At 40.9% G+C, this 22,431-nt stretch overlaps 1 protein-coding gene across 1 annotated transcript in view; it reads left to right on the plus strand.

The window, feature by feature from the left end:
• il16 (interleukin 16) overlaps positions 1-22,431 on the plus strand; it is a 113,946-nt gene that overhangs the window by 64,438 nt on the left and 27,077 nt on the right. Inside the window, exons 12-17 of the mRNA XM_072381322.1 lie at positions 445-559; positions 3,715-3,788; positions 13,985-14,231; positions 14,536-14,653; positions 15,012-15,144; positions 15,863-15,950. Of these exons, the coding sequence (XP_072237423.1) occupies positions 445-559; positions 3,715-3,788; positions 13,985-14,231; positions 14,536-14,653; positions 15,012-15,144; positions 15,863-15,950 (775 nt within the window). The remainder of the gene's footprint in view (positions 1-444; positions 560-3,714; positions 3,789-13,984; positions 14,232-14,535; positions 14,654-15,011; positions 15,145-15,862; positions 15,951-22,431) is intronic.

Here is a 22,431-nt window from a genome sequence, read left to right on the forward strand (position 1 = left end):
AACTCCATCCTTTGAGTGCACCTATATATCACTTTACTGTTGAAATGTCAGCTGTGTTACTACATTTGCAATGCAACAATACACTGTAGTTATAATAATTTAATTGTGGTTTGATTACTGCCTTCAGTCCCTACCCTACAATTCTGACTGTAACCAAAAACAGTATATGGGAAAATGCATATCCTCCTGATCAATAATCTCACAAGCTGAATGGTGACAACAGAAGAGGGAGTAAAATGCATAACAGCTGAACACACAATAACATCTCAATTCACACAGTATTAGTATCTCTGTATTTATATTATATAAACTAAGAGTGTTTCATTGTGGGTTTACTTTTCTTTCATTGCGATTCATTGTGATTCTTTCATCACAATTCACACTTTGTATTGTTGTTTAAAGAAGTGAAATAATTAATTATAAGGATTCTGCTGCTGCTCGCAGGGTCTGGGCTTCAGCATAGTCGGAGGGAGGGACACCTTTAATGGACCAATGGGGATCTATGTGAAGACTATTTTCCCTGAAGGAGCAGCAGCTGCTGATGGAAGGCTGCAAGAGGGTGAGGAACATGAAGCTCACACATAAACTTAGTTTCAGTTTAATTCAGTTTTATTTATATAGCACCAAATCACTACAGTATCAGCTCAAGGCACTTCAAAGATACTGTCCAATTCAAGCCAATTAGAATTTATTCATTCCAATACAATCATAATCCAATCAAAATAATTAAATTCTTAATTGGTCAAATTCATACAGAGACAATTAAAAAATTGCCTAGCTAAGGAAACCAACAGATTGCACAGAAACTATCCGATCCAATTTTCCATACTGAGCATGAACAAGGCGACTGTGGGAAACTCCTTTTTGACAGGAAGAAACTTCTGACAGGTGCATTCTGAGAGGTCCCCCAGCTGCCTTGGCCTATAGCAGCTTAACTATGGGATGTTTCAGGGTCACCTGAGCCATCCCTAACTATAAGCTTTATCAGAAAGGAAAGTTTCAGCCTGATCTTAAAGGTAGAGAGGGTGTCTGCGTCCTGTAGCCAAACTGGTTCCACAGAGAGGGGCCTGATAACTGAAGGCTCTGCCTCCCATTCTGCTTTTAGAAACTCTGGGAACCACAAGGAAACCTGCAGCCTGAGAGCAAAGTGCTCTGTTGGGATAAAATCCCACTATGAAATCTTTAAGATATGATGAAGCTCGGTCATTAAGAGGTTTATATATGAGGAGAAGAATTTTAAATTCTATTTTGAATTTAACAGGGAGCCAATGAAGAGAAACTAAAACTAGAGGAATATGATCTTTCCTGTTAGATCTAATCAGAACTCATTTTGGATCAGCTGGAGGCTTCTCAGAGATTGTTGGGGATAGCCCAATAATAAAGAATTACAGTTGTCCAATCCAGAAGTGACGAATACATGGAGCAGTTTCTCTGCATCCCTCTGAGTTGTTCTTAAATTTGACAATATTGCGAACATGAAAGACGGCAACTCTAGATCTGTCTTTTATATATGTCAAAGGCAGATCCTGGTCAAAAACAACTCCTCACTGGTTCCTCACTGTAGTACTATAAGCCAAGGAAATGTCATACAGAGTAACTACACAGTCAGTTTCATCCTGAAGTGCTAAGGTCTAAAGACAAGAACTTCAGTTTTGTCTAAATGTAGAAGGAGAAAATGTATCCAGCTCTTTATGTCTTTAAGACAGGCTTGTAGTCTGACCAACATATTGGTTTCATCTGGTTTCATAGATAAGTACAGCTGAGTATCATCAGCATAACAATGGAAATTTACGCCATGCTGTCTAATAATGTTACCTAATGGAAGCATGTATAAAGTGAAAAGAGTCGGACCAAGCACAGAACCCTGAGGAACTCCATGACTTACTCTGGTGTGTGAGGAAGATTTTTCATTTACAAGAACAAACTGGAATCTATCAGATAAATATGACTTAAACCAGCCTAATGCAGTTCCTTTAATCCCAATAACATGTTCAAGTCTCTGTAACAGAATGCTGTGATCGATCGTATCAAATGCAGCACTGAGATCCAACAGGACAAGCACAGAAACAAGTCCGCTATCAGAGGCTAAGAGGAGATCATTGGTAACTTTCACCAGTGCTGTTTCTGTGCTATGATGCACTCTGAATCCTGACTGAAACTCTTCAAACAGATTATTTCTATGTAAATGATCACAAAGTTGAGCTGCAAATATTTTTTCAAGAACTTTAAACATAAAACGGAGGTTGGATATAAGTCGATAATTAGCTAGCAGTCTTGGACCAAGAGTAGTTTTATTTGTTTTATGGTACATATCCTGTCAACAAAGACAAATTGATCAAATCCAATATGGAAGTGTTGATTAAGGGGAAAACCTCCTTGAACAGTCTAGTTGGGATTGGATCTAAAATACAAGTTGATGGTTTAGAAGAAGCTATTGTTGTTAGCTCGTAGAGTTTGACTGGACAAAAACTGTCCAAATACAAATCAGGTTCTGAAGATACTTCTAAAGCTGCTGTACTTGATGATACATCAGTGACAAAAGTTAATAATAATTTTACTGGTGAAGAAGCTCATGAAGTCATCACTATTGAGTGTTAAATGAAAACACGACTCAGCAGAGCTAGGACTCTAGTTTAATTTTTAGATGAAAACTAAAGTGGATCAATGACACCTACCGAGCAGAAACGAAAATAAAAAAAGTCCACAGATAGTAATGCCACCAGATTGAATACACATTTTCACTTAAACTTTCTGTGATGCTGTTCATATCCCCAGCTGCATGTGGGACCTGTCACAAAAAGCCTGTTTGTGACAAGATGCGTCATCAGAGGAATATCTGTTTAGCAACAGTCAAGTATTGCATATTCTTTAGTGCAATTAATGCAATAGATGTATCTGTCTGCATGACAAAATACCACATATTTATGCATTTTTAGAAAAAAAAAGACCAATTAATTGATTTACCTTTAATGTGTGAGTACCCACTGACTTAAAGGGGACATATTATGCAAAAATAATTTTTGCAGCTCTTCTACACTTATATATTTGAATTTGAGGTGCGTACAACCCCCCTGCCCGCAGTGTTAAAGATAACAACTGCGTCCATTTGCCAGTTTTGGAGTACAAATGCACAAGTGTATGGGATGCCGGTAGAAAGTAGAAGTCCTTGAGACAGCTGTACAAGCACTGACAGCAAATGATAAGTCATTTGAGTGCTAAACATTGTAGTTCAAATCCAAAGAGTTACACTTCCAAAGTGTTATAAACTAGTTAGATAGCTACTTACATTAATCTACAGCTACTTGCAACACAGCACTGTGGCACAAATTTTTTTTCGTGCACGTGCCGACTTGGACGTGAGCCAATGACAGATAGATAGACAATGAAATGGTATAGTCCGCTTCAGTTGTTGTTTGACATTTTACTACAAGCATCTTCCTGGCATGAATATGGAATATACTGTGTATTGTAATATTTATGATTACAGATAAGAAAGATGAATGTTTCAACCCCCCATCTGTTATTTGCACCTTTTTTAGGGGGGGATGAAGTCGTAACCCACCCGTAATTTGCACTATGATGATAACGGTATAGATAAACTGACAATAACATTATTCTCCATCAGTCCTAAATTGTAGTTAAAAAGTCAAATTAGATTTCAACATTTTATTTTCAAAATCAAATGATTTTCAACATTTTCCTCTATTTGTGCAGGTGATGAGATCCTGGAGGTTAATGGAGAGTCACTTCATGGTCTCACTCACGATGAAGCACTACAAAAATTCAAAGTAAGGCAACTAAAAACATTTTATTTTTAAGAGCAGGGTTCCTCCATTCCTACATGAGGAGTCGGGGAGTTACTCTCATTTAATACAATCATCCAACACCAAAGTTTTACATGATAATCTGGAAGTCAATATACTACGGACTCTGAAGCAGGACGAAGAGCAACGTTTTAAATAAAATCATTATTTTTTCTAAATTGATTGTTTCTGGGGTTCCTGGTGTGAGTCCGAGGGAAGGATTTGGGTCTCTGGGAGAGAGGAGAGGTAAGTTTGTGATAAGTTCATTGCAAGTTATTTCTGTAAATAATTCAGTTTTACTGTTGTGATTTTGAGGAGGGTCACTGGTTGTTCCAGGAGGTGTGCTAGAGCTGTAGGAAGGTGAGAAGGTAGGTAAGGAGCTGAGGTAAGTAATCCATGGAGTATTGATCACAGGAGCAGGTTCGAATGGAGTTGTCAGAACAAGATTGCTGAACGGGACAACCACTTCTTGAACAAAGAAGAAACAGCGGCCTGATTACCACCCATGAGACACTGACAATCTGGCAGTGACTGGTTGTTCTAGCACGTCCTTATAAGCAGCTCTGTTAATGAGTCTTGTTGAGACACAGGTGCGACAACAGGCGAACAAGGGCCAGGCTGTAAAGCTGTTACTGCATTTGCAATGCAACAATACACTTTAGTTATGATAATTTAAATGTGGTTTGATTACTGAGCTTAATGAGAGCACACACACAAGTCAAACACCAGTGTCCAATTATTACATACAAGTAAAAATATACTTAACTGATAAGATTAGAACTCCAACTAAATGTCTTCTGCCCTCAGCTAAATGTAACTTATTCAGCTTATGTAGCGAGCTGAACATAAATGGCCTCAGTAAACACCCGGGAGACAGCATCACATTTTTCAGAGCCTTTACTGATGTACCATTTGTAATTTTGTAAAACTGTAACAATAGAAACAAAATAAAGACATGTATTAGCATTCAGTCTCTGTATAAATGTATAGGTGACACATTTATTATCATTACCACATGTGACTCAAACCCAAATCTAAACCAAAGTCATAACATTAGTAACAGATAGACATTACATGTATTATCCCACGCTAAAGCCATATGCTCTCTATCTGTATCCCACAAGCAGCTTAAACAAAAGCTAACAGCTATCTTATATTATCTAAGAAACAAACTGACTGAATAGTAATCACTTTTCACAAAATAAATCACTAATATCCATCAACAACCAGTCATTTCACAACATATTTACAGATCATGCCTTATCAAGATCAGCAAATGCAGGAAATGGCAGAGACGTTTCCCTCTGAATGCTTAGGCACATAGATCCTTTCCCTCTGAATATTCAGACAAAATGGCTACCTCTCGTCTCTAATGCAAACTTACATGCTGCTTCCCTGATGTGACCACTAGATAATAATGATAATAATAATGATAATAATAATAATAATAATAATAATAATACATTTTATTTTTAAAAAGCGCCTTTCTTGACACTCAAGGACACTTAACAACACATTAAAAACACAATAAATAAGATGATACAAGTTAAAAAAAAAGCAATGAGGCTAGAGGGAGAATGCAGCTTGGAACAGATGGATTTTGAGATTTGATTTGAAGAGGGGTAAGGAGTCAATGCAGATGTCTGGTGGGAGTGAGTTCCAGAGTTTGGGAGCAGAGTGACTGAAAGCTCCCCATGGTGCTGAGATGGGCAGAGGGCACAAAGAGGTGGAGGGAGGAGTAAGACCTGAGGGAGCAAGAGGGAATGGCGATGGAGAGGAGATCAGGCAGATATGGAGGGTTGAGGTTGTGGATGGCCTTGAATGTATGGAGAAGGATCTTGAATGTCACTCTGAATCTGACCATGAGCCAGTGACGCTGCTGGAGGATGGGGGTGATATGGTGAATAGAAGGGGTTCTGGGATTGATGGGGGCTGCAGAGTTTTGGACCAGTTGAAGCTTATGAAGGGATTTGTGAGGGGCACCAAAAAGGAGTGAGTTGCAATAATCGATGCGGGAGGTGAGGGAGGCTGTGGACCAGGATAGCAGTGGTGTGAGGAGTGAGAGAGGGGCAGAGACAATTAATGTTACGTAAATGGAAATATGCAGACCGGGTAATGTTATTTATGTGGGAGTGGAAAGAAAGTGTGCTGCTGAGGATGACACCCAGACTCTAAACCTGGGGGGAGGGGGACACTATGGAGTTGTCTATGGTGAGGGAGAGACTGCCAACTTTGGATAAGGTGGATTTGGTCCCAACAAGGAGGAGTTCAGTTTTATCACTGTTGAGTTTAAGGAAATTTGAGGTGAACCAGGATTTAATCTCAGAGAGGCAGTGGGTGAGGGAGGAGGGAGGGAGAGTGGCATCAGGTGTACTGGACAGATAGAGCTGGGTGTCATCCGCGAAGGAGTGAAAATGGAAAATGGAAATCAAATTTCCTGAAAATATTGCCAAGTGGGAGGAGGTAGATGATGAAGAGGAGGGGCCCCAGGACAGAACGCTGGGGAACACCTGAAGTGACGGGGGAGGGCTGAGAGGAGAAGGATTTGAGCTGTATGATGGTGATATTTACCACAGAATAGACTTAGAATCATTGCATTTGCGTTGAAGGTACATTTACTAACTTAATCATAGAATAAATGACTACGAACTGTCATTTATCAAAGTAATAATGCAAAATATAAGGGACATAACAAAATGCATATAAAGTTTTATTAGAGAAACTCTCATTATGTAGAATAATTTAATCAATGGTTAGGTATAACAACTGTTTTCCCGAATAAACAGAATAAAGACAGCTGGTATGAGAAGTTGAGAAACCAACAAGTGGTGTCAGTGTTGAAGGACTACCATGCGAGACAAGAACAGAAAGCAAACCCAAAAGAACTAAAGATGCTGATATGCTCCACATCAGGCTCACATGTGATCTCTGTAATATCTTCTGAGACCAATGGATGATCTAATTTGAATTCTTAACCACTTTCACAAAGACGTCCAAGGTAACACAAGAGAGCCCTAAGCAGATAGAATGATAATAATGCACCCATTAATACGTGACCCTATAGCACTGGAATGTACTTCATAATTTCACACAATTTAGATTTTCTTTTCCTGACAGAAACATGGTTAACAGAGAGCACAAGTGCTACTGTTCTTAATGAAACAGCACCCCCAAATTTTAGTTTTATGAATAAATGCCGAAATGGGAGGAAAGGTGGGGGAGAAGCTGCCTTATTTAAAGATACATTCCAGTGTAAAGAGATCTCATTTGGTGATTTCACTTCTTTTGAATATCTTAGTTTTATTTTAAAGGGTGTTTCTAAAATTCTGTTCTTAATCATGTACAGACTTCCAGGATACTGTGCAAATTTTATTGATGAATTTTCTGAATTATTATCTGTTATCTCGACTGATTTTAACCATTTTATCTTGACCGGGGATTTTAACATTCTCATAGATAATATGACGGATGGTAATGCCAAAGACATGTTTGATTTGTGGCAACATGTAGCATAACCGAGCCACCTTCAAGGATACACTCTGGACCTGGGTCTCATGTACAAAGGGTGCGTACGCACAAAAAAGTGGCGTACACACTTTTTCAAGGCAACGATCAGATGTATCAAGAGCGAAATGACCATGGAAATGTGCGGTGCCTCACGCCAACTTCAGGGCTGTCGTGCGTACTTTTCTACAGCTGTTGATTCTTTGGCGACACTTCGAGGTGATGTTGAGAAACTGTTATAATAAATAAATGTGAACACAATTTGAGTGATGTGCACATTTGAGACACATGAACAATTAACACACCCATGTGTCTGCAATTACACGAGTGGATATAAAAGCATGCAAAGTGTTGCAGTGCATACCATTAAAAACAATGGCTGCTTTAGCGATATTGGAAGACATTGTAAATGGTGCAATTGGAAGAGAGCGTGTGTTCAGAGACAGAGAGGATTTGCTGGCACATGATGACAACTGGCTCATCAGCCGTTTTGAGGGCAATCCTCCTGGAACTGCGGCCGGCGTTGGAGCGCAACACAGCGAGGAGCCATGCCCTGCTTGTGCCACAGGTGATGTGCACACTGGGGTTTAACCAACCGGGGCATTCCAGAGGGAGCTGGTCAACCGATTGGGACTGTGCCAGTTGACCCTCAGACGAGCCATGCCAGCCGAGTGGGACGGAATTATCTGCATCTCAGCAGGTATATCAAATTCCCACAATGTAGTTGAACAGGCCAACATTGAAGCGCAATTTGAAGCGAGAGACGGTTTTCCTAATGTAATCGGAGCTATCGACTGCACACACAGTGCTATAAAAGCGCCATCACATGATGAATTTGTATGTCAACAGGAAACATTTTCATTCCATCAATGTACAGATCGTATGTGATGCGCAAATGCTTTGTGGGGGTGGCCTGGTTCAACGCAAGATTCATACATTCAGTAACAGAATTATTGGGAACAGACTACAAGCTGGCACTGTGCGTGATGCGTGGCTTCTTGGTGAGTAACTATATTCGTGTAATTGTCCTAATATTATTCCTCATGATGTGCATTGAGCATGTGGGCCCACAATTTCTATCCCATCTTCACAGCATCATTACTAGTTAGTGGTTAAAGTTAGTAACTTGCTATTTTTTGCTGTTTAAACAACAGCTTAAGAGCTTTCTAACAAGCCCCTGATCGTCTCTGTGTGCAAATGTTAAATAAATAAGTGTGAAATGTCTTAATCAGCCTCACCTTTTCTCTGCTGCACTTCTGCACTATAGGTTACTGTATGAACACGTTTGTTGTGAGTTACACAAATACATAGGTATTTACTTTGGGGGTAATCAGAGTCACCCACCACCCCTGAGAGAGCAGTGTCACCCATACTCTCTGTTCAAACAGCCTCGGAAGACGAACAGGTGGCGTGTCAGAATTCACCGCAAATAATGACAAAATGGTCCAAGTGTGGAGCTGGTTTTGGTTGCTGACCAACTCTGATGAGGTGAACTTAGATTCACAAAAGATTGACAAAAAGGTTGACAAGCTGAACGCTGGCTCCTTTTGGTGATCAAAAATATGTGAGGATGCTGCAGCAGCAGAGTTTAAAACGTGCTATAGAGAGGAGACAGGATGACGGACGAACAAAAATGCAAAATGTATCTTTCTACTACATTCTTCTCTTTCTGTCTTTGTTCGGACCTTCTTCTTCCATCTCATCTTCCTCTCGTGCCATTTTCAAAGACTCTCCGCAAGACTCTCATTCCATCAATCTTAAAACCCTCTGCTCTTCATCTTCTTTACTCATCTGGACTCATCTGGACTTATTCAGAATATTCAGAATTTTCCTCGCGGTTTCCGGAGTTTGATTCGCGGAGGCGGGGCATGACGTAGGCCTACGCTACACTTTCAGCCAATGGTATGCCTGAAACTGTTGTGACATCTGCCTGGGTGTATTTTGTAAGGCGAACTGCAACGAGGGTTGAGACTCCTGCATTCCTCCGTCTCATAAACATTTGTTCAGAGGATTCTAAAAACACCATAACTTGTTAAGATATAAAGGGTAAAGATATAGTATAAACTTAGGATATAAAGACATAAACAACAACATAACATAACATAACATGATGGTTATGAGTCTCAAAATTCAGATGGATATCTGTAAAGTTATGAAGTGTGAATAACGAACCAAACAATGTTATTTTCCTGTGTTAAACACAGAATACAATAAGAAACAGCTGAAGCATTGGTTAACAGTTGCATTATTTCATATAAATGTCACATGTCATATGCAAGTTGTTGACTTAATTTTGGATTTAACTATTCAGTACTACGAACCACTCGGGGGCAATGTGGCTCCATAAGCTGATTAGTCATTTTCCAAAATAATTACTTATTTCGTAGCCTTCCATGTACGATCATGAAAAAGGTCTTAAAATGCAGCTTGTGATATCACTGAGAACATGAAAGAACTTGTACAACGATATAAAGCACATTCAATACAGTTTGAAGATTCAGCTAAAAAGTGATTCTGGGTGAGATCCTTTTGAGAGGTCCATGCTGCGACTGTCTCTGGCTTGAATCAGAGTCTGGGCAAACTGTCACCATTGTTTACTTTGAACCATATAGTGTCGGAAGGGTCCTGTTCTGGTTTTCCCCAATACTCTCCTGAGCTTGTCCGTTGTTTGTTCAGCTTAGTTAGCACTAAGCTATTAGTGCATTCACCTAAATTTATGGCACAGGTCTGTGGAAAGAGTGGCTGAGAAACTCCCGCACAATGCTTTCATGAGCATTTCAAGGTTGTTGTAAATTTCTCTTCTTTGATGTAGAAATCCCCCATCTGGTATTTCCACACTGACCATCCCCACAAAAGAATGTTGCAGTCATTTAAAGTCTTAAGTTTGTATTAAATTCCACACTTGAGTTCACTACAGCATGTTTGAGAAAGGAGGGGCCAAAAAGGCCAGAATGAAGAAGAAGATGCTGGAGGAGAGTGCATCAAAATGGTAAAAAATTACGGATTTATTTCGAAACAACCAGGCATCAACTAGTGATGCAGGTGAGTTGACAGGACACATTGTTGCGAATTAGCATAACATTTGAGTTCTTACTCATATTTCCGTTTAGTCCGTACATTTTGTTTGTGTAGTTGATATATGGGAGGTGGAGGGGATGGGTTGGGCCAGTTGTGGGCTCATTGTGGTCCGGTGCAGTCCCGGAAGCACCCAGAATTGTCCCGGTGGATTTTTGTGTCCCACACCGCCCCTGCTGAGAAATGCAACAAATTTGTCAACTTTTTTAGCCAATAAATCAAAACAGTTAGACAATACATTCACGCCACACAGACAAACAAGAAAACTAGTCTGTGTCTAAAACCTAGAAATAACTCGGATGTTATGTCACAATTTAGTATTGTTGATTTAAAAATCCTGGAGGAAGCAGTTCGGCATCTGAAGTCAACAACTTGCACTGTGGACATAATACCATCTGACTTTTTTTTTCCTCAGTAGAAAGTGATCTCCTACAAATAGTTAACAGCTCACTGGCATCAGGCATTTTTCTCGAGTCACCAAAGACAGCTGCCATTAAGCCACTCCTAAAGAAGAGAACTCAAGACGCCTCAATAATGAACAACTACAGACCTGTCTCTAACCTCTCTTTATATCCAAGATTATTGAGAAAGTTGTATTTAACCAGCTCAATGACTTTCTGAATGAAAGTGGAAGTCTCGATAACTTTCAATCAGGCTTCTGATGTCATCACAGCACTGAAACAGCTCTGGTCAAAGTGTTAAACGACATTAGCTTGAACTGGCAATACTAAGTCTGGCTATGTTTCAGTTCTGGTTCTGGTGGGTCTCAACGCTGCGTTTGATGCTGTAGATCACGGAATCCTGGTGCACAGGCTGGGAAACTGGGCTGGACTTCCTGGAGCAGACCTTAACTGGTTCAGGTCCTATTTAGAAGGCCGGAGTTGTTTTGTTCCAGTTGGCAGCTATGAATCTGAGCGAGTGGCCATGACTTGTGGAGTCCCTCAGGGGTCAATTCTTGGACCTCTTCTGTTTAACTTGTATATGCTCCCTTTGGGTCAGATATTACAGAACTTTAACATAAATTTTCACAGTTATGCAGATGATACACAATTTTATGAGATAATTTTCTACAATTAAATTAAGACAAAACTGAGATCATTCTGTTTGGCAGCAAAGAGAAGAGGGTCAGCATTGGTAAATATCTTGAGACCGGGTCCTTACAATCACTGACCAAGTTCGCAACCTTGGAGTGTTGATAGACTCAGATCTTACTTTCAGCAGCAGTTTTGGGCTCAACGAGCCTCAACTGCCTTCTTAATGCCTTTTTCCATAGTTTTTCCCAATTTTCCGGAATTCCTTTCGAATAATGAGAGAGAAAAATACAAGCACACCGATCCCGATCAACACGCATTCCGGTCGGACCATCCCTGCAGGAGGAGTAGCGTGCCGAAATTTAGGTGGGAGACGGGAGAATAGGAGTCCAACACAATAGTAATATGTGTGCCTTGCCTTTGGCATTGGCACCCATAATTAGTGAAACATATCATGGACTCTGACTGGTTTTATGAACATACTTCAGTAACAGGAATCTTCTCATATCATGCTAATATCAACAGCTAACCTGAGGCCTAGCCCAGTAGCATAATATTTCTCTTACCGGAGTTCTCAGAGGCTTAACACGGTGAAACACTCTTCTCTTAAACACTCTTAACACTCTTCTCTCGCTCACGCACACTCAAGACTTTTCCCCGGTTTGTCAGCTTGTTTACATGTGCGAGTGCTCTGCTCGGTGATTCAGCTCTGAGTAAGATGGCGCTTGGTGCAGAATATGCTCACGCACAGGTCAGACCGAGATGCGTCTGACGTTACTCATAGGGGTGGCACACCAAGTGGACCAAGTGGTGGATTGAGGTATTACACTTAAATCACAAATACTGGTTTAGTAACCATGTGGGTTACACTTGTTATTGCACATAAGAGCAATTTCAGTTATAGCACATAATAGGTGGTATTGCACAAGACAGTATATTACACAGTTTGTGTTTAGTGAGACATTTGTGAGTGACCGAGGTGGTTAATTGTGGTTATAGTTCTGGGAAAGAAGCTATCCCTGAGTCTGTTTGTCCATGATTTTTGTGAGCTGTGGTGCCGTCCCGAGGGCAACAGGTCAAACAGGGGATGGCTGGGATGTAATGGATCCTTGATTATGTTTTTGTCTCTACTGAGATAGCGAGAGCTGGCAATTACACCCCACTGGGCAGAGAGCAGTCAGTGATGTTCTGAGCTGTGTTGATCACTCTCTGCAGTGCTCTCCTGTCTGCTGTCGAGCACCCCGCGTACCACACTGTGATGCACTACACCTAGATGCTCTCTATGGTGGCTGTGTAGAACATCACCAGCAGCCTCTCCTCCAGGTTGTTCTTCATGAGGACTCTCAGGAAGTGGAGTTGCTGCTGGGTCTTCTTTACCACCACTGTGGTGTTGACAGTCCAAGAGAGGTCGTCAGAGATCTGCACGCCCAGGAATCTGAAAGAGTGGATCCTTTCCACACATTCCCCATTGATGGTGAGCAGGGCTGGGTCTGCTCTGTCCTTTCTGAAGTCCATGATTATTTCCTTTGTTTTCGTGGTATTCAGTAAGATTGTTTGCTGAACACCATGTTGTCAGTCTATTTACCTCATCTATATAGTCAGTCTCATCATTCGAGATGAGCGCGACCACACATCCTTGAGGAGAGCCAGTGCTGAGTGTAAAGGTGGGGGAGAGGTGTGGGCCTGGTATAACCGACTGTGGCTGGTTAGACAGAAAGTCCTTGATCCAGTGGCAGGTGAGGGTGGAGAGGCACAGGTGAGTTTCTCAACTAGGATTTCCGGGTTGATGTTATTGAAGGCTGAGCTGAAGTCAAGGAAGAGCATCCTGACGTAGCTTCCCCGGTGCTCCAGGTGGCTCAGCGCATTGTGGAGCGCTATGCTGATGGTGGCATCAGTTGATCGATTTGGCCTGTAGGCAAATTGATGAGGGTCAAGAGAGGGAGGCACACAGGCCCAGAGGTGTTGTAAAATATGCACCAACGTGGAGAGCTAGAAGCCGCTGCACCCGTGCGTGCCGCCATACTGAGGATAGGGGTATGTGCAATAAAGGAGAGTGCTAGTTATTAAGGTACATTAAATATTCTAAAATTAAGTCTGTTGTACAAAAAGTGTGAGACACTCCTGTTAAGAAGAAGTGGACTAGTCATTTCAATAGCAGAGGATATAAAAGCTGCTGCTTTGCTAATTTTTAATTTGCAGCTGGTGGAGGCTTAGTATGCTTCACAACACCTCTGTATCCATCTATGGTCTCCATGTACATTCTTGAATAAATAAAACAACAAATTGTTTGGACTATATTCTGTCATTGCTGTAATCCAGCTGCTCAGAGGCTGCCGTATCATAACCTGAGAATTGCAAGAGGGTAAACTTTATTTTTAACAGGACTTTATACAATGTACAAGTAGCAGAATTCATGCGTTCATACACACAGTCATACATCACTTTCTAGTTCTTACAGTTATTTTTCTCTCTATAGATACACACACACACACACACACACACACAGTCTAACACATAAACATTCACACGCACTTTGATATCTGAAATGTCTTTTGAAATGTGTCTTTGTAGCAAATTAAAAAGGGCCTCTTGACTCTGGTGGTGAGGACCAACCTGCGTGTTGGGACCCTGTATGGACAGGAGCAGCTTTCTCAGCTGTGCAGGTCCCGTTCGTTCGGCTCCACCAAAGGTATGGAGAGGGTCAGTGCAGACATGGAAGAGTACAACTGTGTGAGCAACTGCATTAACACATTGAGCATCCCGAGGCAGCCTGCGAAACCCAGAGACCGGATTATGATGGAGATAGTCCTGCAGAAAGGTCAGCCTCAGTGGACAACAGACACACAATTATTGCATATTTTTGACAAATAAATGATTTAAATATATTACTTCAGTGATTTAGATGCACAGCAGTCATATTAGGTTATTGTAAAATAGTTATAAATAAATAAAAGAAGGCAGCAGTGGCTGTGAAATCCTGACATTTAGTCCTTTATATTGGTCATGAACCTGAAAGCTGGATCCTATTTTTTTATTTAATTATCAATTAATTTTTCAGTTGTAGCTGTAAAAGAGATATTGAATATCATAATGAATATGTATATGCATTTGTAACATCCCAGAGACTGGCGTTGGTTTGGGTATTGGACTGTGCTGTGTTCCATCTGATAATGGATACCCTGGGATCTATATTCACACCCTCTCTCCTGGATCTGTTGCACACATGGATGGTAGACTGCGGTACGTAGAATAGATGACGGAGACACGTATATAATCCTGGAGGGTACCAAATACCTCCTGTACTTTCCCTAACCAAGATTTATGGGGAACAAAATTAAACAAACATAGACAAAAAAAAATAAATTGAAAAAAATGTTATATTGTCGCTCGATGTTGATATTTGAATGCAATATCAACATAGTGAGCATTTTACTGATTCTTTCAGAATCTATTTTTTACAACTTGCATTTATGCAATTTTGTGTAATATCAAGAACATGTGTATGATCGTACACACTTATGTTTGTCTGTTGATATATTATTTGTTTTCTTTCTTTTTTTTTTTACATCTGTTCCTGAACTTCCTTCCCTTCCATAAGGAGTGGGGATGAGATTGTGGAGATCAATGACACTCCGGTGTGCAGCTTGGTCCTGAATGATGTTTACTCAGTTTTGAGTCAGTGCGCACCAGGACCAGTGCACATCATCATCAGTCGACACCCTGATCCAAAAGTATGCAATTTCTCCTTGGTGTGCTTTAACCATTACTACATTAACAGTTCAGTCTCATATAGGGACATATTTATGAGTGTGGCTCAGGGTTAATGTTTACTTTAAGCCTTTTGCTGCTAGCATGGTTACGCTCTTGGGTTCTAGCTTCTTCCAAATACCAATTCTCGAAATAGAATTTGCATTTTAATTCAAAAAGATTCCATGTAAAGACCAAAACTACGAATGTGTGGGTCTGCCTCTTCCCATATAATGTGACTCCCAGCCCAGTCTGTTCTTACTGGTGCAAAAGTCTTTGAAAAAAGGTGCCAAATAAATAGTTTCATTGAAGAAAAAGAAAATGAATTTCCTAATTCTGCAATAGAACACAAGTTTGTTAACTGACACAACACAAGGTATGTATTCAACTAAAAGTCTCTCTAAATAACTTGAAAAGAATATAAATAAAGGCTAATTTTAGGCGTCTGCCCTCCATAATCACTGATGCGAAAAAGTAGTGGTATCATTCTTAGTTGAAATGTATCCAATCATCTTACAATAAACTTTGAACATTTTGGTTCTTGATTCTTTTTCAAATAAGAAAAAGAACCTGGAAACTTCTTTGACACTTTTTTTTTAATTCCACTGAGCAGCAAAGCATTTCATCATCCTGACTTGACTTTGACAACAAGGCTGATATTGGTTCAGTAATGTTAACAGTCCCATCATCTGTGTTTTGCAGGTATCAGAGCAGCAGTTGAAGGATGCAATTGCTGAGGCAGTGAAAAAGAGCAAACTGAGAATGGATAAGAGCCAGTTAAGCATTGATGGTAAAATATGTTCATAATCACTTTCCATAAATATAAATTATTTTGTTTTTGTTTGGAAAATATGCTTTTGTGTCTTCTATATTTAAAGTATGTATTAAATATCCCCCTGATTTAAAGTACCCATGGCATGCCTTTCCATGTTTTCTGGCTTATCTGCAGTATAAAAATGATGTATTGTCACTTTAAACCCAAAGCTCAAATAGTTTTTTTGCACTAGAAGGAATGAGAGATTCACCACTATTTCTCAAAGCATGCCACCTTATCTTTGTTTCAGAGATATCTTTAGGAAAATTTATTTTTGGTTGTGAGGGCAAGTGGATCCTTTTCATCTTACCCAACAACCCAGCAATCTTGGATCAGTGGATGTGTTTTGTTTTTCCTGGTCAGCATCATAGCCATGAAAATGAACCAGTGCAACACCCATTTTCCAAGGAGACTAAAGATAAAAGTCACGATTGTTTTGCTAAATTTGCACGATTCTTAACCTCAAGCGGTGAGTGAGACTCTTCGATGTCTGTGTTGTGTTGGCATTAGACATATGAATGGATTTTAATTTAAACGTCATGGTTACACTGAGTGAAAAGGCAATTAAGGGGCCTAACACTACAATGCCTTACGACATTTGTTGTGTGTCAAGGGAGACGGTGTTCCTTATAGCAACCTCAGTGTAACTAGAGATATTTATAGTTATGGTCCGTATGTTTTTGTTTTGGTTTTCCTTTTGTGTTTTGATATTTCCGTTTTTTCGTTTTTTCATTAGATCATGTCCATTGATTATTTTCTCTTTGCTTTACTGCAGTCATTCTACCAATATTGTTTTGGAAGCCAAACACATGAGTAAAATAAGTAAAAATTTAACATTACTACAGAAAGGGAGTGAATTGAAATCTAAGGGAGTTGCAGTCTGTTTCTCTGGGGCAGAGAATGAAGGGCAGGCGGGTTTTTCATTTGGAGCATATAACTCTCTTCCAAATCTTAATTGAACAGTGGACAGGTCCAAGGCAGAGACGGGTTTAATCTGAGAAACAAAAGGTGGGATGTATCCTCATGGTTCTAGGTAGCTTCAGGCGTACAGAAGAGGGGTTGATTATTCTTTCAATTTCAAAAGGACCAATGAAACCGGAGGGAAAGCTTCTTAGACTCAGGGTGAAGCAGATTGTTAGTAGACGATAACCAGACTGTGTCAACAATTATAGTATGAGTGAGCCTCCAAGCAGTGTCTGTAAGGATAGTCTTGTGATTTCAGAGAAAAGCAGCTCAAGTCTCCATCCAGATTTTACAGCAATGACAAAGGTGATTCTGGACCGATAGGACTGCCATGTCATGTTCTTAGGATGTAAACAGTGGAGATTGGTATCCAAGTGAATATTTAAATTGAGATTTACCAGAGGAGGAGTTAATGGGGATGATGTGAACATACTCAATCCAAGTGAGGTGTTCTCTCCAGGAGCTCTGGTTAGAGCCAGTTACACATCTAATGACAGTTTCCAATTCCTGCTTGAGTCTCTCTGTTTGACTATGGATGGAAACCAGAAGAAAGGTAAACAGTGGAACCAAGAGGTTTACAGAAAGCTGACCAGACCTGGAATATGAACTAAGGCTCCCTGTCACTAACTATGTCACTGGGTATTTTATGAAGACGAAAAACGTTATTAACTAGGAGTTCAGTATTTTCAGAAGCCATAGGCAGTTTTGAGAGAGCAACAAAGTGGGCTGCTTTAGAGAAACTATGATGGAGAGAAAAACTGAGTGACTATGAGACACAAGTAAGCTGGTAACAAAATCAAGAGCTATATACAACCAAGGACGAGTAGGAATGTGGAGAGATCCAAGCTGCCCAGCAGGGAGTTGATGAGAAGCTTTAGATCAGTTACACACACACAACAAGATAGGACCAAAGCTCAGGTGTCAGCAGCTATGGAAGGACACTAAAAAGAGTTTTGCAAGACAGTTAGTGTTCGGATACCAGGATGACAAGTGAGTTTGGGGGAATGTCCCCAGTATAGGACTTGGGATCTCATGGATGTATATATATATATATACACTATATTGCCAAAAGTAATCGTTCATCTGCCCTCACACGCACATGAATTTAAGTGACATCCCATTCTTAATCCATAGGGTTTAATATGACGTTGGCCGACCCTTTGCAGCTATAACAGCTTCAGCTCTTCTGGGCAAGCTTTCCACAAGGTTTAGGAGTGTGTTTATGGGAGTTTTTGACCATTCTTCCAGAAGCACATTTGTGAGGTCAGACACTGATGTTGGACAGAAGGCTCTCAGTCTCTGCTCTAATTCATCCTAAAGGTATTCTATTGGGTTGAGGTCAGGACTCTGTGCAGGACAGTCAGGTTCTTCCACACCAAACTGGCTCATCCATGTCTTCATGGACCTTGCTTTGTGCACTGGTGTGCAGACATTTTGGAACAGGAAGGGGCCATCCTCAAACTGTTTCCACAAAGTTGGGAGCATGAAATGGTCCAAAATCTCTTGGTATGGTGAAGCATTCCGAGTTCCTTACACTGGAAATAAGGGACCAAGCCCAGGTCCTGAAGAATAACCCCATACCATAATCCCCCCTCCACCAAACTTCACACTTGGACACAGCTGCGCCCACCCGACCCATCCCTGGCGACGCCCATAGCCCCTTCCTCAAAGAACAGCTTCCAGACGTTCCCCAGATGGGGTGGGCGGGTGGTACTGGTGTGGACTTGGCATCAGCGGAATGCTGCGGGGTGGCAGGACGACCTCGGCAAAGGCCGTCTCAGGCTCGGAGAGGACCGGCTCGAAGGCTGGCTCAGGCGTGGAGAAGGCCGGCTCAGGCGTGGAGAAGGTCGGCCGGAAGAAGACCGGCTGGAAGAAGACCAGCTCAGGCTGGAAGAAGGCGGGCTGTGCCTTGGCGGATGCCTCCCGTGAAGAGCTCCGCCCAAAGATTTCATTCAGGGCTGCCTGGTTGACCCTCTCAGCCTCCTCCAGAATGTGTGTTGTGTCTGTAAAGAAAGGATGAACAGGTTTGTCTTCAAAAACATTTGAGTATCATGTTTGTCACCTGGTCTTGGTTTTCCTGAAGGTCCCCATCGCTCTGACCCACTCCAGGAAATCAAACAGTTCTGCTGGGTCCATGCTGTTCAGATCCTTCTGTCAGAAACGCAGGAGCAGGAAGGTAGGACCCAGATGCAGAACTTCAAATTCAAAAGGTTTTATTCCAAAACTCAGAATCACAGCAATGCTGGAGAAAACTAGAAACTAAGGAACAAGAAAATTTGCAAAGAGAAAAACTAAACTGTCCAAAAAACTTGGGAGGAAACTTGGAAACAACTAGAGAACTAACACGGAGTAGATGACAGGAATGACCGTGAGGATCTGACAAAGAATGAGAGGACAACAGGAGACTAAATGCTGAGGAGAGGATGATTGCTGATCTGAGACACCTGAGGAGAATTTACACAGGAGATGGGGGTGGAACTAGAAACTGAGGAAAACAGGAAATGACAAGGGAACTTATGGAAATTATACAGACAAGAAACAAATATACAAAACTAAACCAGAAAAACATAAAAACACTCAAAGATCCTGACACATCTTCAATGGTAATATCAGTATTTTCATTCTGGCTGCTTGCTGCTTCCCCTCCTGCTCCTCCTCTTCTTCTTTTCCTTCTTCTTCTTCTTTAGGTTCTGGCAGGCTAGACATAGCAAAGGCTGATTACTGCCCTCACAGGTCATAAATAGAAGTTTGGATAGCTCACAAATCTCGCAAGACAGATTTTTAACGCAACAAAAAATATCGTTGAGTTTAATCTCGTGGCAAGAGATCTCGTCACACCCCCATTTAGTAGTGAGGAAATTTCACAACTGGACTTGTTGCACAGGTGGCATCCTATCATGGTACCACGCTGGAATTCACTGAGCAACTGACAGCGACCCATTCTTTCACAGATGTTTGTAGAAGTAGTGTGCTTGAATTTATACACCTGTGACCATGGAAGTGATTGAAAGGCCTAAATTTAATTATTTCAATGGGTGAGTGAATAGTTTTGGCAATATAGTGTGTGTGTATATATATATATATATATATATATATGTATATATATAGGTCGTGCTTCAGGCAGGGATAGACTCTGAGACTGAGCAGTAGACAGGCAAAGGCTAGGTCCAGGCAATCCAGGTCAGATAGGCAAAGGTCCAGGTAATCCAGCGGGCCACTCAGGAACAAGGACAGGTTGGAGACTGTGGGAGAGAGGACAAACAGGTTTCAATGCTGGGTCAAACAGACAAGAGAACTGATAAAAGTGGCCTGTGTGCGTTACCATAGTTGGCTACACAACAATCTGGCGCTGTGTAGGTGGAAGCCTGGTCCTTAAGTAAGAGCAGCAGGGAATCAAGGTGATGAGGATCAGGCATGCAGGTGGTCACTTCTCCTCTGCAAGCGTGCCAATATATGTATACATGTATATATACATATATATATATATATATAGTATGTAAGATATACACTACTCAAAAAAGTTAGGGATATTTGGGTTTTGGGTGAAATTTATTGAAAATGTAAAAAGTTCATGCTACAGTGATATTATATCATGAAGGTAGGGCATTTAAAGAGAAGCATAAACTGGTGATTTCCTCATCTCAAACAATTTATCGAAACAAAAGCCAACAGATATGGTGAGTATACCACAACAAAAAATGTCAATGTCTCAATAACTTGTCATGTGAGCATCGTTCCTTGTCTTGTCAGCATCAATTATAGCTTGACAACGAAATCTCATGCTGTTCACAAGTCGACTTGTTGTCTGCTGAGGTATGGCATCCCACTCTTCTTGAAGGCGTCCCTCAGGTCATCCTCTTCACCTGATTGCTGGAGACAAAGGTCTCTGAGTCCTGATTTGGGGGTAAATATTGGTGAGACTGTGTTAAGATCCATGACTGAAGTGGATGGCGACATTATGGAGGTGTGACAAGGAGGATGTGGGTACAGGTATGCTGTGAGGTCTGTGTTGCTGGAGGCTAGTTAGGAGTATGGTGAGTGTTGATCTGAGGTGAACCTATTGAAATAAATCCTCAGCTCATTGGTTCTGTCTAGGCTTCAGTCTGTCTGATCCTCTTTCACCTTGAGGCCTGTGATATTTTTCATCCCTGACCACACGTTTCAAATTGTTCTGCTGGAGCTTGTATTCCAGTTTTTTCTTTACACCTCATTGCTCTCTCTTATCATCTTTTTCAAGTGTTTCCTCAGCTTCTCAGTAACTCCCTGTCTCCCTCCCTAAAGGCTTTCCTTTTCATGTTAAGCAGCTTTTTCAGGTCATGATGACCTGGGATCATTATTGTTATTGGGTAAGCACCTTACTGTCCTTGTGGGATTTATACTCGCCACATTGAAATTCATCGTTCACTCACTCAGTCATTGATATCATCTCCATGTGACTCACACATGAGTGCATTCCTGTCTTTGCACTCTCAGCATCCCTGCAGTTCATCTCTACATCAGAAAAGGGTACACGAAGGACAAGTCCAGCTAGTTTTTCTTTATTCCAAGAACTTATTGATTCTGCAAGAGAGCTGCTCCATCATAATACACAATAAAGGAAAAAAAACAATCACTACCAAACAGGCCTACAGTTGATATATCATATGGTGTTTTTACTCAAACAGGACTCCCAACAGGTCAGAATGATCTGGTATTTTAATAAAAGCAGATATATTAAAGATTTGCAGTTAGAGCGACTTCCTTCCATCTGCTTTCAGCAGCCCCTGTTGATCTCGCATCTGATACTTCTGATACAATACTAGACGTATTGGTATTGCATCACTTCCTGTTACCTTGTTTGTGTTCTGCTACCCCCCCAAAACTCCATAATGAGTCTGCTCCCACACCACCTAAATTGAATAAACCAATAAACACAAGAGAAGCAAATCCTGAAAACCTAAAAAAAATCTTTTTAAAAATGTAACTGAACGAAAACAAATGAATGTGGTTTGCTCAATATTAGATCTCACCTTTCCAAGTCTGAATAACTTGATCTGTGATCATCATATTGATATGTTTTGATATGTCTTACAGAAACCTGGCTGCAGCAGGAGGATCATGTTAGCATTAATGAATCAACTCCCTCTGACTATTTAAATGTTCACGTTCCTCCAACCACAGGTAGAGGAGGAGGAGTGGCAGCTATCTTCAGATCAGGGTTACTAATCAGTCCTAGACCCAAGATTAGTTTTAGCTCTTTTGAATCTCTGATTCTCAGTTTTTCCCAAAGTGGAAATCACAAAAACCTCTTGTGTTTGTTGTTGTGTATCGTCCACCTGGCCCTTATTCTGAGTTTCTGTCTGAATTCTCAGAGTTTTTATCCCAGTTAGTGCCGAGTACAGATAAAGTCATTGTAGTGGGTGACTTTAATATTCATGTAGATGCTGAAAATGACAGCCTAAATATTAACTTTAATTCTATATTAGACTCTATTGGATTTTCTCAAAGTGTTCAC

The sequence above is a fragment of the Leuresthes tenuis genome, unplaced genomic scaffold (assembly GCF_036924035.1).
Source record: "Leuresthes tenuis unplaced genomic scaffold, fLeuTen1.0.hap1 SCAF_2, whole genome shotgun sequence".
Lineage (NCBI taxonomy): Eukaryota > Metazoa > Chordata > Actinopteri > Atheriniformes > Atherinopsidae > Leuresthes > Leuresthes tenuis.